The 15,333-nt window shown below is 48.1% G+C and overlaps 1 protein-coding gene across 18 annotated transcripts in view; it reads left to right on the top strand.

Annotated features, from left to right (window-relative positions):
* The window catches only part of ALPK1 (alpha kinase 1), a 34,074-nt gene that overhangs the window by 1,923 nt on the left and 16,818 nt on the right, over positions 1 to 15,333 (top strand). For 2 of the 18 annotated variants that reach the window (XM_088056279.1, XM_088056280.1), the window contains 6 exons: positions 532 to 633; positions 768 to 869; positions 2,337 to 2,386; positions 9,946 to 10,072; positions 10,845 to 11,080; positions 14,321 to 14,475. In XM_088056279.1, the coding sequence (XP_087912405.1) occupies positions 10,960 to 11,080; positions 14,321 to 14,475 (276 nt within the window). In that variant the 5' untranslated portion in view covers positions 532 to 633; positions 768 to 869; positions 2,337 to 2,386; positions 9,946 to 10,072; positions 10,845 to 10,959. Of the gene's footprint in view, positions 1 to 173; positions 237 to 531; positions 634 to 767; positions 870 to 2,336; positions 2,387 to 6,120; positions 6,336 to 9,945; positions 10,073 to 10,191; positions 10,254 to 10,336; positions 10,468 to 10,844; positions 11,081 to 14,320; positions 14,476 to 15,333 lie in introns of those variants that run through there. The other 16 variants (XM_088056281.1, XM_088056288.1, XM_014260742.2 and 13 more) reach the window with 12 other exon arrangements.

The raw sequence follows: 15,333 nt of genomic DNA on the forward strand, positions 1-15,333 counted from the left end.
ACATTTCTTGGACACTTGGGAAAAATGTCCTATATAATTCTGTGTCTGTTATGGCACAAAAACCTTTCTGTGGACATTTGAGACCAGCAGCAGTCCAGACCAGTCTGAAACTTTCTCCTTGTCTCTGCTACTTAAATTTACATGGTGAAAGTATCCTCACTCTGCTGAATCAACAGGAAGTCTGACCCGATTTCTGCTGTGCTGAGGTTTCCACAGTTCTGCCCTTCCCTCCCAAGGTCAGATTTTACACCTGGTTATCCAAGCTGTCCATGTGGTGCTGGGATTTGCCAGTGGGTTCAGGGGTGAAGGGCGACAGCACCTCTAAGTGTTGTGTGTGAGTATAATTCCCGTGGTTTTTTGGTCACCAGCGCTCCCACTCACCGGCACAGCTTGTCTGTAGCGTCGCCAGGTGAACATGAAAGCGGGTGCCGTGAACTGGTGACGCCTCTTGTGCCAAACACCGCAATGGGTTTGCGTGCACCGAGGGTTGGTTTCGAGGCAGAAATCTGCAGGAGTGCTGCCTTTCTGCAGGGCTGGCTCTGGGCACGGGAGGACGCGAGCCGTGCGTTTCCGCGCCACACGGGTGACAGCCGTGACCTGGTGAGCTCAGAGAGCCCGAGAAGGGAGCAGTAGGTGGGTAGTTGTCCCCCCCAGCCCTCTCCATATCCCAGGTGTGTCTCCCGAGGCACATGAGCCCTGTTTGCTGGCTTTCCCTGGCGTTGAATGCCTCACTCGTGTCTTGTCACCCGTCACGTGGGCCTGGGCAGGATGCTGCTGTACCCACCCTGTCCCAGGGCTTGCCCTCCCGGGATGGCACAAGGGTGACTCGAAACCGTCCTTCAGGGACCTGCCAAGTCACTGAGGAGGAGGTGAGTGAGAGCTGATTGATTTGGAGCCATAAACTGCTCACAGCCCTTTTCTCGTTCCTAGCCACCCAAGCACTCAGAGCACAGGAGTGGGAGCCAGTAGATGGCAATGTGTGACCGGACACGGGAAGACAACGTTTGTTTTGGGGGATTTTTGTGTTTTGTGGTTATTAGTTGTTGGTTGGGGGCGGGAGTGGGCGGAGAGTTCTTTCCTTTTTATCTTTATTTTTCATTTAAAGTCACAAATTTAATTTTGGTAGTGCAAGAGTTGTCGAGGTACTTGCAAGTTAGCGATAATAATGGCAGTGATAACTTCCAAGGGTTGGGAAAGGCCCTATGGAGTGTGCAACAACCTGTAGTGAGGTTCTGCTATGAGTTGTTGTTACCGTGCAGCGACCCAGGGCCTCATATGCAAGCAGAAAAGAAATGGGCCCTTCTCAAAGACAGGTGTACTCCGGGGATATCCCGTTGTATTCCACTGGATGTCAGTGTGAGAGGGAGGAGAGATGCATGGGGAGGATGTGTGCTCACTGAAGTTTTAGCTCCCAGTGCCATGAACAGCTCCACTCCATAAGCTGAGAGGAGATCTTCCAAAGGAGGAAGAGACAGCACAGTTCCCTCTGTTTATTTCCTTCTTTGCTCCTTGTTTACTCAGGAAAAAGAACTCTTTCTCTTCTCTTTCCTTCTCATCTGACCTGGAGAAACTGATGAGGAATCTCACCTTGACTGCTGAGGAGAAGTATTCCTTACAAGATGGAATTTGTTTATGCCACTTTCCAAGTTCTCATTTTCATTCCTCATCGTGATCTGCCCTTGGTCCTCCTTTAGAGCCTCTCTGGCTTCTCCCTTTCTCCTCCTTCTCAGTTTCTCTTCCATCTTCCAGCCCCTCCTGCTCTCTGCTGCTCTTCCCTCTCACCATCCTCCTGATTATTTTTCCTATTCCCTCTGCTGCTCCCTCCGCCTTTTGTTTCTTTTTTCTGTGAACCCTTTCTCTGTCTGCTGCAAAGGAAAAAATAATTTGTGCGGCTATTTTGACAGCGAGGAGGTTGAACATTGCCTTCACCAGGCCCCACATTTTACTGTGGAGGCTGAATCCACTCTCCTTGTCTGGTTTAATACCATTCAGACAGAGAAAATTTCATGTGCACGGTGCAGGCTGAGCAGAGCCAACCTTTTCATTTCCCTTCATTGAACAAAGGAAGTAATTTTGAGCAATTAAAGATAATATAAGCTGTATTTTGCTTATACGTGGCAGGACCAGAGACTATAGTGATCTTTTGTTGTTTTGCATTTTTATTTTCCCCCTTTCAATCTGTGTAGATGTGAAGGTGTTGGAGATTCCAACACATGGTGTTTGGCAATAAAAACACAGTTCCATTATCTCAGTTTATAGCATTCAAGGGTGCCCAGCTGTGAGCAGTGCAGCCTTACAGGTACCTACAGGACCATTTCTCTCTTTTTCTTTCCCAGATTGATATATCCGTGTCCCAGACTACTCAAGCAGCTTCCTTCCTGCTCAGGTAAGCAGGTATCTGCTTCACCTTCACCTTTGATTGTTCTGGAAGCCCTCCCTTGGAGAAGTTGTTGTTGAGGTTTAGGAAAAAAAGGATTTTTCTTACTGTGGGCACATAAATTGGTGCTGAGGGGTGGTGAGGGCAGCCGGGCACCTCTTCCTTGTTTGCAGCCCCTTGCCCGGGACTCCAGGCTGTCCAGAAAGTCCTGGTGGTGGAAACAGCAGGATTTCACAGCACAGGGAGCACCGGTTTATGGCTCTGTGTATGGTCTCACAAGGGAACACTGTTCAATAGGCTTCAAAGTGATTCAGCCCTGGCATAACCGTGGCTGTGGCCACATGTAATATAGCCTGTAGCTCTTTAAAGAGGATTAGCCTTAGATCAGGGACAGCATTCATTGCTGGATCTCATGTAAAGTAGAATATGCTAATGGAATGGAAATGTCTACAGCAAACATTGCATAATATTGGGGACCTCAAAACTGAGCATTGTGTCTTGGTATCTCTGCTGGGAGGCAAACTTTCATATTCTGGTTGTTATTTCGAGAAAAACTCAAGTTTATAGTATCACCACAAGCTCTCTGTGGAAAGTCAAGATCTAGTTTGCAGTTTCACTAGCAAAGTTAAAAAGATAGCAAAAAGCACTTGAAGGTAACTTTTCAAACATTGTTGTGCTTTAATGACGCCGTAGTTGTCCAGCAGAGACAAAACCCACCCCAGCTTAAAATATCTTCATTTGGGTTTTCTGCAGCAGGCACAGGCTTTGTTGGATCCGGTGTTCTCTTCCCATCTGTTGCTTTAAACACCATTTTTGGGTTTAGAGGAGTTTGGGCAGCCCAGTACACTTCATTTGGCTCTCCTGTTTCACTTCCATGCCAGTCTTCAGAATGCTTGGGATTTAACGTAAGAAAAGTCTCCCAAACTTCAAGGTGACCCACGATTCCAGCTGCCTGAGCAGAGGTGCTGCAGAGGGTTTTATTTACAGATGTCGTGGACATCTCTCAGAAAATCATTTCGGTGGGAGCCACCATCCACTTCCCAGCACCTCAGTTGCGTTGTTGCCTGTCAAGGAACCCCTTCTCCCTGGGTGTTTAGGCTTCACGGGAAATTTCTGCCTCTGTGCCTATCCTTGGAAGTGTTTTAAGACCTGCTCCGGGTGATTGCCTCCTTGCACAGGGAATTCCTGTGAGCTCCGTCTCACCAGCCCGGCCCTGTGCGTGTCTCTGGCCTGGGGTTTGGTGCCACCAACGCCAAATATAAAACACAACCGTGGACATTGAACACCCCATTCTGCCTTTGTGCACTTGAAGTGCCTCATCCCAGTCCACTGGGGCATAAAAGTGCAAGGAAAGCCTTTGGGAAGAGGATCCTCCTTCCAAAGGAGCTTCCAAAACGTGAGCTTTCATTGCTTAGAGGTTTTTCCTTTCCGTGCGGCTCTGCATCTCAGGATTTTGTTTTTCTGGGATTTATTTTCTATGTTTTTGTTGGTTCCATTTTTTTTTTTTTTTTTTTTTTTTTTTTAAAAATTATTTTGCTGTTTGCAAGGTTTGGGGTTTTTTTTTTCTGTAGACGTGGAGGGTGGTGATACATATTCATGAAAGAGAAGTCTTTCCAGCCCCTGCCTGCACTGACAAAGACTTGGCTGTTTCACACAGCAAGCTGACTGGAATTGTGTGGGGCCTGCCTGACCAGATTAGAGCAAACAGCCAGCTTATTCCTCCAGTCGTCAGGCCTCCCCTTCCTAACAATTTCCCCAATTGTCATTTTGACAAGGCTGTCATTAGGTGATGGCTTCTTTTGGCCATTTTCAGATAAAGATAATTTCCTTAACTTCCATTTTATTTGACAACAAGTAGTTTGGGAGAGAAAGGAAGTGCTTCAGTAGTTTATGGATTAAGGGTTTGTCACTTCAAAGGCATCTTTGATCTAAAAATATGTGCTGTACCAAATTCATTATGCCTTTTCTCCTTTTGCTCTTTTTTTTTTTTTTTTAGAACTTTTTAATTTATTGATCTGCTCCTCAATTAATCCCTTTTTTTTTTTTTTTTTTTTTTTAACATCCCCTGGTAGTACTTGGGGTAGCAGCGGTGAGGGAAAAACACCCAAGTGGCCTCTCTGAAAAGTCATGACCAGGGCGAAACAACAGGTGCTTTTGTTCCATACTTTGCTTTTAGCCAGAGGTCCTGCCTGCTCCTGCCATGGCAGCTCCATTAAAAACTGGGAGACAGGGAATAAGCTTGAAGTTTTGTGTTGGTCTGGGTCACTCCTCTGGTGCAACTTGGCCTAAAACCGTGGCTCTGCTGTAGGCTGGAGATGGGTTTTGACTCCCTGATGCCCCTCTGGCCACCTCCGTGTGGTGAGCACTGGCTGTGTGGCTTTGGCTCTGTTCTGTGGCTGCGCTGCACCCCAAGGAATCCCAAACCTCATTCTGACAAACAAAACTAGAAAAGTTGTTCTTTTTTTTTTTTTTTTCCCCCCTGGATGTTTGCAGCTGAAATGCTCTTCCACAAAGCACTGAGCTTTGGGGCAGGCAGGTGCAGTGGCCGTCGAGTATGTTGCTCCCCAGACCCCATCCACCCAAGGAGGGATGCTTGGAGAGGATTTGGGAATCCTTATGGGTCCCTTCCAACTCTGGCTACTTCTGCAGGGAGAGGGGGTTTGAATATGGATCAAGAGCGGGGCTTTTCCTGCCCTAGCTGTTTCAGGCACTGGGCTTCACCCCTCCTCTACTTTTTAGGGTCCACAAAACTCCCTCCTTGGCTGCAGCAGTGTAAATCCATGGTGGCACCCCATTACCCTAGCCCCACACAGGCTTAGGTGGGGCTGGGCTTTGTCCTGTGTTAATATTAATACCAGTTCTACCTAACCACTTCAGCTTTTCCTGCAGTGTTATCTCCACAGTGACAGCGGCCAGCAAAGCACCTCCTTGCTGCTGGAGGCTGTTCTTGATCCCATTTCCAAACAGAAGCACTTCTGCTTCGGCTCTGGCTGGGGAAGCTGTGCAGGGGCTGGCTTTTTTTTTCCTTTTTTTTTTTTTCTTTTTTTTTTCCCCCCCTTTTGCCTGCTAATTGGCTGAGACCACCAGAATTTGGAGGACACAGATGTCACTGATAGTTTGCCTAGGGAGCACATTCATGCCCATCTGTTGCAGTCTAGAAGGCTGTTCATATATCCACAAGGCCTTCATTTAATTCTTGTCAGAAAGTAATGTAAATCCAGTTTACCTCAGAGGTCACAGCCAAGATTTATGCCAATGAGCCCCCTGCAATTTACACACACTGTAGTTGTATAGGATGAAAAGAAACCCTTTCATGTTGGTGCATATTAACAAGAAAGCTTGCCTTAGGAGAGGCTTTTTGATTGAGATTCTTCCTTATTTTAATACAGCCAGTTGGGATAGCCAGCTTTACCAAAAGAAAACATCTAATCTTTAAGCCAGAGAAGTAAACTAGCTAACTAACTGAATAAAGGCCCTAACAAATCTATTTTTTTTTTTTAAACCATCCTTTTCCGAAGAGAGGTAAATGCTCTAGGAAAACACAAGCATGTGTGCACTGAAATATTCAGGGAAACCGAATTTGCCTTCTGTGGAAGGTGATATTAACTCAATTATTGAAACCTTTGCTGAGTTACCAAGAACATGTTTTCTTTTTCTTTTTTTTTCTTTTTTCTCCTGTTTTAGTTTTTAATCCCTCAAGCTGCCAAATCCAAATATAAAACTGAGCCTGTTATTTTTGCCAGGAGTGGTGGGAAGGACTCCAGGAGGCTCGTGCACAAATCCACAGGAGGGAGGGCAGCCCAGGGTGCTATGTCATGTGCATGCTCCCTCTTACCTGCTGCAGGTGAAAACGCCAGCCCAAATGTTCCCTTGCTCTTCCAAGGGCAACCTCCTGCAGTTTTTTCAGCCTCCCTACAGAAAAGCAAAGGGAGGTGAAATGCCATCACATGGAGTGAAGGTGAGACCGTAACCCCAACAGCTACAACAGACCTAGCACTGCCTCTGTGTCGTGATTTCACCCCTTGTCTTTATTTAGCAAGAGACTCTGACAGCCTGAAGAGCTTCCCTAAAAATGAGTGTGGCTTCGTTAACCTCAGGGAAGCCGTGGGTGGAAGGGCCACAGCACCCCGAGTCAGGCTGGAGGGAAAAGCTGGCAGTGCAAGTGGTGCAGGTACTTGAATTGAAAATGAGCTGCTGGAAAAGAAACACCCCTAAGTACTTTGCTTATTAAAATTGCTTGTAGGAAAAGGCAGGGAAGAGCAGGATACAAAGGTGGATCGGGATGTGCCAACTTGATTACAAAGGGGTTTCGGAGTTGGGCACCTCATTTTCTTGGGGCTCAGTGTAGTTTGAGAGTGTTCCTTTCATTTATGCTGGCTCCACTCAAAGGGATCCTCCTCCCTCATCCTCCCTCCTCTCTAGTTTGCCTGGTCCATGGATTTTACCTTTCAAATGTTTTAGGCATGAAAATCAGTGTCATTTGCACCGTGTCATAATGACCGGAGTGGTTTGGGATTAGGAGATGGGAGAGCCAGGCGGTGCAATGAAAACAGGGCTCAACATTCTAAGTTGCAGTGTAACACTTAAAATAATTAAAATGTTTATTTGAAAGTCAAAACAGCTTCAGTCATAAATAACTATCCATTCCTCGATTGATTGTGTCGAGTCCCAACCGAGAGCTCTGGGAATAAGGTTTATTTGCTCCCTGTTGGGATTAATCCATAAATGTAGTCTCCACATGGAACTCATCAGGTCTTTGCTTCCTCTTCATTAGTCTCCCTGGACCTGGAGCATACCCTGAATAAGATGAAAATTAGGATAATATATTTTCAGAGAGAAAAGGTCTGGTGATCTCTAATTTGTGTTTCAGGACCATAATGCTGTGGAAAATTTCCCAAACGATGTTGTCTGAGAAACCAGCGCTTGTTATCCTTGCTGCATTTGAAGTTTGAATGCGGCAATTACATCTTCTTTTTCTTAAAGCCTCCAGAGCTAATTGCAGTCTTAAACCGGCTAGATTGACTCCCAGGCTACCTTACATCCATGGCAGAACTTAAAATTCCTTTCTCTTTGACAGATCTTTTGGTCTTCTAGCCCAAGGGCCCTGAAATGTCACAGTATGGCCCATTTCTTATTAAAGAGATCATTTTTCTGTAGCCCACCCAATTCTTCCCTCCATCCCTCTTGTTCTGAACCCCAGCTCCAATTAGAGGGCAACCACAGAAATGTATTTTCTCATCCCCTGAGACCTTTGTCATATTTTTTTTTCATCATATTTGATGCAAGGAGTCGTTTTAATCCAGGCTCCAATCAGAAATGGCACAGATTTATTTTTTTTTTCCCTCACCATTTCTGTTTTAAAGTGTCTTAACAATTACATCAAGCATTTAAAAGCTGGTTTTGCCCCAAACAGGAGTAAAGCAGCTTTCCTGCCACCAAGGAGTGCTTAAATCCTCAATCTGATGCAAAATTGGTTTTATTATGTGTTTTCAAAGTGCGTTTCTAAGAGCATGCTCAGAAAACATTTTTGCCCAGGCAGTTTTGCAGCACGTCGAGCTGCAATTTTTACCACTTCAAAACCATCTCCTTAAAGTGCCACTTGTTAGGATTTAATGGAACTCTGAGAAAGCTGATTAGTAACCATTGAGAGGGTTCTAAAGGCCTCCAGAAGTTTTTGCTGCTCTGCTCCTGGGCTTTAGGCTCGGGTCCTGTGTTTCCCCAGGAAAGCTGCGTGCCTGGTTATTTCCCCCTCCCAGCTGTCACTCAACGCCACAGCTGTCACAAAACACAACTTACAAAGTGGCATCTGTGTAAAGGATGCTGGTGTGGTTTAAAGCTCTGTGGTGCATTTTAAGCTGATTTTATGATGTGAGTCATTGTCCCCAGTGATGGGTCTCCATAGACTCTCTACCTTCTGAGTACTAATGTACAGTTTATTGCACTTTTCTCTGTGCTTCCAGCACTCTGGTGTTGCTGCTGCTGTAAATCATTATTTTATTACTCCGTGTCCTTGCTGTTTATTCAGTTCTTTGGAAGAATGTACTTGAGGAAGAATCCCTTGCTTGCTGACATTCATAGATCACTGTTAGGGACCTGGCAGTTTCCCGGTGAGTTAAATCCTCCCAATCCAAGGAAGCCAAGTGCTGTACTTCCACACTAATTTGAGCTTCCCTGCTAAGCCCCAGCATTTCTTTGTGAGAGTGGCAGCTTGTGTGGCTCACAAAGCCACGGGGCCCTCCTGCCTGCAGTAAAGACCCAACGAGAGCTGGGCTTAAAAGTCTGATCTGGGGCTCTGAGCTGTAACACAGAGAAGTGAAGCACGTCCATGAACTCCCTTGGATGCTCCTGGTGCCAGGTTATTTTTTGTCAAGGGAAACACCCCAGTGTCTGCTTGCTCTAGTGCGTCTTCGCAGCAAATTGTGCTTATGAGCATTTATTTACAGGCTGTGAGGTGGCAGCTGAGCGCAGGCCTTCTCCATTGTGCTTCTGCACCCTCCTGAAGCAGTTCCCAGGTCCCAGTTCCCAGGATTACCGTCCACAGCGGATCCAAGACAGGTGTATATGTGCTTGGTAGTCACTGGAGTGGGCTTCCTGGAAAATGAGATTTTTTTTGAGAAATCAATTACACAAAGGAATGGAGTCCAGGCCAGATGGCAGGGATGCTTCATCCCAACCTGGGAGGTACTCCTGGGACGGCTGCACACTCCTTCCCACAGGGCTGGGTAATCAGATAAATCAATTAGCAGATGTCAGTGCAGTTAACAGGGAAAGCCACACTGGCATAGGTGTGCTAGCGTGACTACGCTTTCCTCTTCCCTGATGGGTACCCAGCAACTGGATCAGCTTCTCTAGACCTGGCAGGGTGGAGCAGAGGACTCTGCTTTCTGGCTGTTGTTCCTGGGTTCAGAGATCTGTCCCTGACAGATCCTTAGGGAGAGGGCACCTTTGCGAACTAGGATGTGGGTTTGGACCTTGCACCATGATCAAATCCCTTTTTTAGTATCCTTTTTTCCATTCGTCTTTGCCAGTGACAGCTAGTTCAGCCCCATCTCCTGGGAGGACTTTGGACCACGCTGTAGCTTTGTCCCCAGCCCTGTCTCTGGCTCCATCCCCTTTTTGCTCCTGAAGGGAGCCCCTAAATGGGCCCGGTGCATCCGCAGGGATGCCATCCCAGCACCCAGCTATTATGCTCAGCTCAGGCTCAAACCCTGCACAGAGTGGCCCTGGTGGCTTTTACTTCAGGCTAAAAAGACAGGCAACACTTTCTAGGTTTTCCTTCTGCTTTTATCCATTAATCCGCCTCTGGCTGATCTTTTACTTGCTCCCCAGCTTCTCTCATGCGCTTGTGCTCCTTCCCTCGGTCTCCCTTTTACAGCTACTTTTTAAATTTCTTCTTTCTGTGACATTTGTCTGCAGAGTCAGTCAGAGCCCCGCTGAGCAGCTCCTGCCTCCAGGCTCTTTGCCGCTGAATCCCATCTTTTGCCCTGCTCCACCTGCCCTTCCACGGCAGGCTCCCTGATCCTCTCTGCTTTCGCATGAGTGCATCTCTTTTGCCCTCTGCTTTTCAGTCTGGCAGCTTGCTCCCGCTCAGTGCCGTTGGGAGCACAGCCTATCTGCCGCCAGCTCCAGGATCCAGCCATCCCAGAGCCGCAGCAGAAAGGGGGGAAAACTGCCCGGAAGCGTAGCTGCTAAAATGTGAGTGCTCTCCAGCCAGCAGAGCAAGCTGTGCCTCGTGTGTGTTGTCCTTTGCACTCCCCTTCTTCCTTCACTGCCATAGTGTTTCCCCAGTTTCAGATATATGTTCACTGAGGCTGCTGCTGTCTAGATCACTTCAAACTGCAGGAATGCTTTTCTAAGTGAAACAATCATCAAATTGGTGAGGGGTGGAAAAAAAAAAAGCCCAGCCCAAAATATTTATCTCGTGCTTAATTTTTGAAAACTGTCTGAGTGTTCTGGCAGGAGCTGAGCCAGATACCTGTCATGGAAATGGTGGGGGTTTCCTGCATCACCACTGGCAGTGTCCTAAGCACCTGGAGGACTCGCAGGGGGACGTGCACGGAGAACATTCACACTCGGGATGGCATCCCAGGGTAAAAGAGAGGATCTCCGTGGTCTGGGAAATGCACACAGCATGCTCCTCTCTGCCATTCAATCCCGGCTAAGTGTGTGTGACAGCCCGAGGAGCCTCCCAGGTGCAAAGGGCTTCGGCGCAGCCCCGACAGTCACTTCCCTGCTCGGGATGTCACGGCTCCGCTGATGAGCCTGTCCTGTCTCGCTGGCATCTCAGAGATGTTCCCCTCACACGCTGTCACCAGGACCCCGCAGTGATTTCACACACTCCCCTAATAAAGTCCTCCGAGGCTGTCATGTATTTTCATGTATTTCCCCTATTATTTCCCCCTGCTTGAGCCTTTCAGATAATTGATGATACTTTAGTTAATCATTTTCCCCCTCCTTTGTTTGCCAGGTACCTCAGCCTTGAAGGGATCCTTTTCATTTGGACCCCCCCGTGTCTTCTGCTGAGTAATTGATCACCGTGCACCCGGGGACACCCAATTCACAGCCGAGTGGGATCAGCCCTCATGAATAAGCAAAGCGCCGTGGCCGTGCTGCTGCAGGAGTGCGAGCGGGCTCTGGACACGCTCCTGGCACCAAAGGCCGGCACGGGCGAGGGAGAGGAGCGGGAATACCGGCAGTGCCAAGGTGAGCTCTCCCCAGGAGAGGCGGCAGGACTCCGCCGGCCCTCGGCCCTGCCCTATTTTTCTTCTCCGAGCAGATGAGTGTCAAGAGATGCCTGGATTTCGAGGCCATGAATGGGATGCGGGCTACAGGCAGGCAGGGAAAGAAGTCCACTTTGTTGCAGTGAATTGCTGTCAGTTCTAATTTTAGGCTTCAGTAAACATGAGGCTGTAAGGAACAGTTTAGTTTGGGGAAGAACAATGCCCAAAAGTTTGCTGATGCACATAAATTTCAGTTATTAAAAAAAAAGAAAAAAAAAAAAAAGAGAAAAGAAAAAAAAAAGAAAAGAGAAAGGGGAAAAAAAAAAAAAAGGATGCAACTTCTGAATAAGGGCACATATTTCCTCTCCTTTCATAGGAACTGGGGGAGGGCCCCCTCTGTTTGTCAGCTTCTCCTCATATATTAAAGAGCTCATTGCCCGAATCTTTATCTTGTAAAATGTGTGTGACCTCTATAAGTGGTGTCCAAGGAAAAAAAAAAAAAAAAAAAAAAAAAAAAAAGCCTTTGCAATATCCCTCTTGAAAGGAAAATCCGTGCTGGCTAAAGTCTGGAATAAATAACCAGGAAAGGAAGCAGCGTTGTTTAGCGAGAGAGGTGTAATAAAAGGATTCCTCGTTTGTTTTAATGCTGGCGTTACCTGCTGGAGACCAGCAGCTACTTCGGTATCGCTGCGGCGCTGCGAAAGGAGGATTTATTATTTCTTAATTCCAGCGGAATTAAGGTTTCCCTTCGCGTGACACATCTGCGGCGCTGCCCGTTTTCCAGTTTGGTGTTAATAATGTTTAGTTTTGCCTTGCTTGAGTGGCTCGGCCGTAACGTTAATGTGATCTTTAAAACCCCTTTGTTTGTCCCGGGGCGCGGAGCCGTTGAGAATATGTTTTTCCGACCATCCTTGTTCTTGCTGGGAGGTCAGCTGCCTTTTTCTGAAGCACCTAAGTCTGTTTGCGCTGGAGGGTGGCGTGTAGGTTTCTGTTATGGATACTGGAAGATTTTTCTCTCCTCTTCTTTTGTTTCCAACAAAGGGTACTTTGTTTCCTCGTCGCAAATTCTTTTTAAGTTTTACTATGGCTCCGCAGAATAGGCTCTTGAACTCCTAATCAGGTAGCGCATTTCCCCCCCCCCCCCCCCGCCCCTCATCCTCCTCCCTCCTTTTCTCCTATTAAATACCACAAAGTATGAGAAGTAATCAGTTTAGTTCCAGATAAGGTAAATCAGTGCCCTTATAATCACTCGATTAGACACGGTCCTTCAGGTAAACTGCTTCAGGAAATGGGCGATCAGAGCCCGAAGTGCTGCTCGGGCTTTTCCGAGGGCCGTGTTCCCATCAGCTGGAAGAAAAATACCCAGCAGCGGGGTGGTGACAGCGACATTAATAACTGCTGGGGCTCTCTGCCTGGGGAAGGCAGGGCCCCGCAGGTCGGCGGCTCTCGGCTTCGGGGGGACCCTCCCAGCTCAGGGGCCGAGGGGTTTTCTTGGCCCCCCTCTCCTCCCGAGGCTGCCTTTGTTCCCCCCGGCTTTCTCAGACCTGCGGCAGGAAGGACTGAAAGCCACATCGACAGAAATGATGGGGAGAGGGGAGAGGAGGAGCGCATCTTTATCTCACTTTAGGGGGCAGAATGGGTGTTGGGTGGGTCTGGAATTCTTCTTTATTTCTCTTTTTTTAGGCTAGAAATCATTCCACTCCACTTCTGTGCCGATTCAGCCTTCGTTAATTACTAGGTTTATATTGCCAGCGGTGAGAACAGCTCTCTCTGTTACAGGGTTAAACTCTTGTCCTTGGAGCTGGATCTTCCTTAGGAAAAGACTTAGGAAGTTCAGTTGTCCCCCTTCTACACGGGAGATAAGTCATTCTGTCCATAATTTTGCATTCCCTGTGATGAGATGAACATCTCTGTGACGAGATATCTCTGTTCTAGAACGGGTTTTCTGTGGCAAGGGTGAGAGTGGGAGCGGGAGCTCCTCTCCCCATCAGCTCTGGCACTTGGCCGCCTTGCCGTGGCATTCAGGGCTGAGCCCCTTCAGGCACCACTTCAGGAGGATAAGGAAAAACTGGGCTTTACGTTAAGCCAGGGTGTGAAAGGGGAAGATTCCCAAACCCCACGTTTCCTTGGGACGGCAACAAGTGAGAAAAAGTGGGTTGGGAAAAGCGGTAACATTGTGGACTTGACTTTTCGGAAGTGGGCCCTAAATAGCCAACTTGCTGTTTCTTCCCAGCCTGTGGAAAACCATACCTGTGAATGTGCTGCAATATGAGTGTGCAGCATCCTCCTTATGAGGTTCATTTTCTACAGTCCCTGCATAAAGGACTGATTAAAAAATAGGTAGCAATGCATTTATTGTGTTGCCTCGTTAAGGCAGCGATGGTCTCTGAGCAGGGGTTTTTCGGGGGATTAATGGCCAGAAGGGGCCAGATCTGCAGCTGATGATCACCATTAACCCCATCTGGTCAATAATCTTTGTTAATCCACTTTTATTGGCCAGAGAGGCTGCCCAGCCGAATGATTAGCACGGCACAGCACATCCACATCACCCCTTTTGCAAGGAAAATGAAATGTGGGCTCTGGCTGAAAGGAAGGGACAGATCCAAGCCCAAACCTCTGGCTGTGGGCTCCTGGTGGTTGCATCCTTAGTTGGATCAGGTTGGAGATCCACCCGAAGCTGAGGATCCAGCTGGTTTAGGACCAGTATGGAGAGGGAGCAGGGAGGGACAAACCACTCAAGGGCTTGTGTTTAATGTTCATTACAGCCCTTTGGATTTCTGTCTGATTGCTGTCTGTGCTCCAGGTTTTATCCCCCAGTTTGGAAGTGCCTTTCCAGACTGGCTCTGCCACTGTCACCTGAGCAAGTGGGACAAATCTTCTGTGCCATTGACCCCACTGTCCTCTCCTCACACAGGGGACCAGGTTCCCTCCTGCCTTTTTTGGAAAGAGCTCTTCACGCCCAGGCAGCCACCAGCCGGCATGACTTCCTGCTAAAAGCCTTTTTAATGGCTGGAGGCTCCCATTCACCTGGAGGGCAGTGCAGCCAAGGGGAACGGATGGCAGGATGGCAGGCCAGCTCCCCTTCCCTCCCCACGAGGGTGGTGACAAGGGCTGGGAGCCCGTGGGAGCGACTGGGAGAGGGCCTTTTTCAGGGATCATCGGTGTGTTGGGCGCTGCGGCTGAACCTGCTGCCATATCCTCACCTGCTCTTTGACCCTTTCAGCTCTGCTTCCTGAGGAGCTGAGGAGCCTCCTGGAGGAGGCAAAGGAAATGAAGTGGCCCTTTGTGCCGGAGAGGTGGCAGTACAAACAAGACCTCGGCCCAGAAGACAAAACAAACCTGCAAGATATGATCAGCGCCAGGCTCCCTGACTTGCTGGTATGGAGTTCAACACACCTGTGGTGTAAAATGTCCCGCTGATGTGCTCGGGGGGTTTCACAGGGCAGCTGTGGTTCTGTTTCCACTAAGGTAATGCTTCCCTCTTCCCTGAAGAACTGTGCATTATAATAACACAAAAATGACAAGTGTTCACGTAATGTTTTTTTGTTTAAAAACCCACGCATTTGACAGGTAATTCTGCTCTGCAACAAAATCCTGGGGATCACTCACTTGCACAGTTCATCACCTGCTCTTCTTTCAATAAAATTACGTGACAGGGTCCCTTTGAGGACCAAGGCTGGCCAAAACCTAGGCAGGAAAGGCAAGGATTCAATGTGATTTTTCCTGTGAGCAAAGGACGGGTGTGTAAGGTGCTGCAGAATCCCAAAGGTCCTTGGGGATCCCCTCCCGTAAAGCGATGAGTTTGAGCTTAAAGATTATAAAGTGGCAGGAAATGTGGATTGCTTTTTGCTTTTCTGATTTTCCTAGACACATGTCAGACATGTGGCAAATAGAGGACACCTTTTCTCCATGGTCCATGCAATATCTGGGCTAAGGGCTATCCCTTAGCCAGGACAGTGATAAAGACGAGGTTTGTGAATTTTATGGGGACGGGGTTTGTTCCTGTGGTACATGTCTGAAGCCAGCACCGTCCCATTCCTGCCTGCTCTTAACTCCAAGGTGGCCAGGAGATCTCACCTTCCCCGGAGAGTCCTGCCTCAGTGAGGCCAGCAGGTTTTCTTTGGGAGCAGCTTTGATTCCTCTGAAAAGCATGGAGCAGTGAGGAGCTCAGCAAAGCCAACGGCAGGGCTGGGAAGTGGGAGCCCCAGCATCCCCACATCGCAGGGCTCCTGAATT

Source organism: Pseudopodoces humilis, chromosome 6 (genome assembly GCF_049639895.1).
Source record: "Pseudopodoces humilis isolate 2021_Gansu_Grassland_sample_001 chromosome 6, ASM4963989v1, whole genome shotgun sequence".
Taxonomy (NCBI): Eukaryota; Metazoa; Chordata; class Aves; order Passeriformes; family Paridae; genus Pseudopodoces; species Pseudopodoces humilis.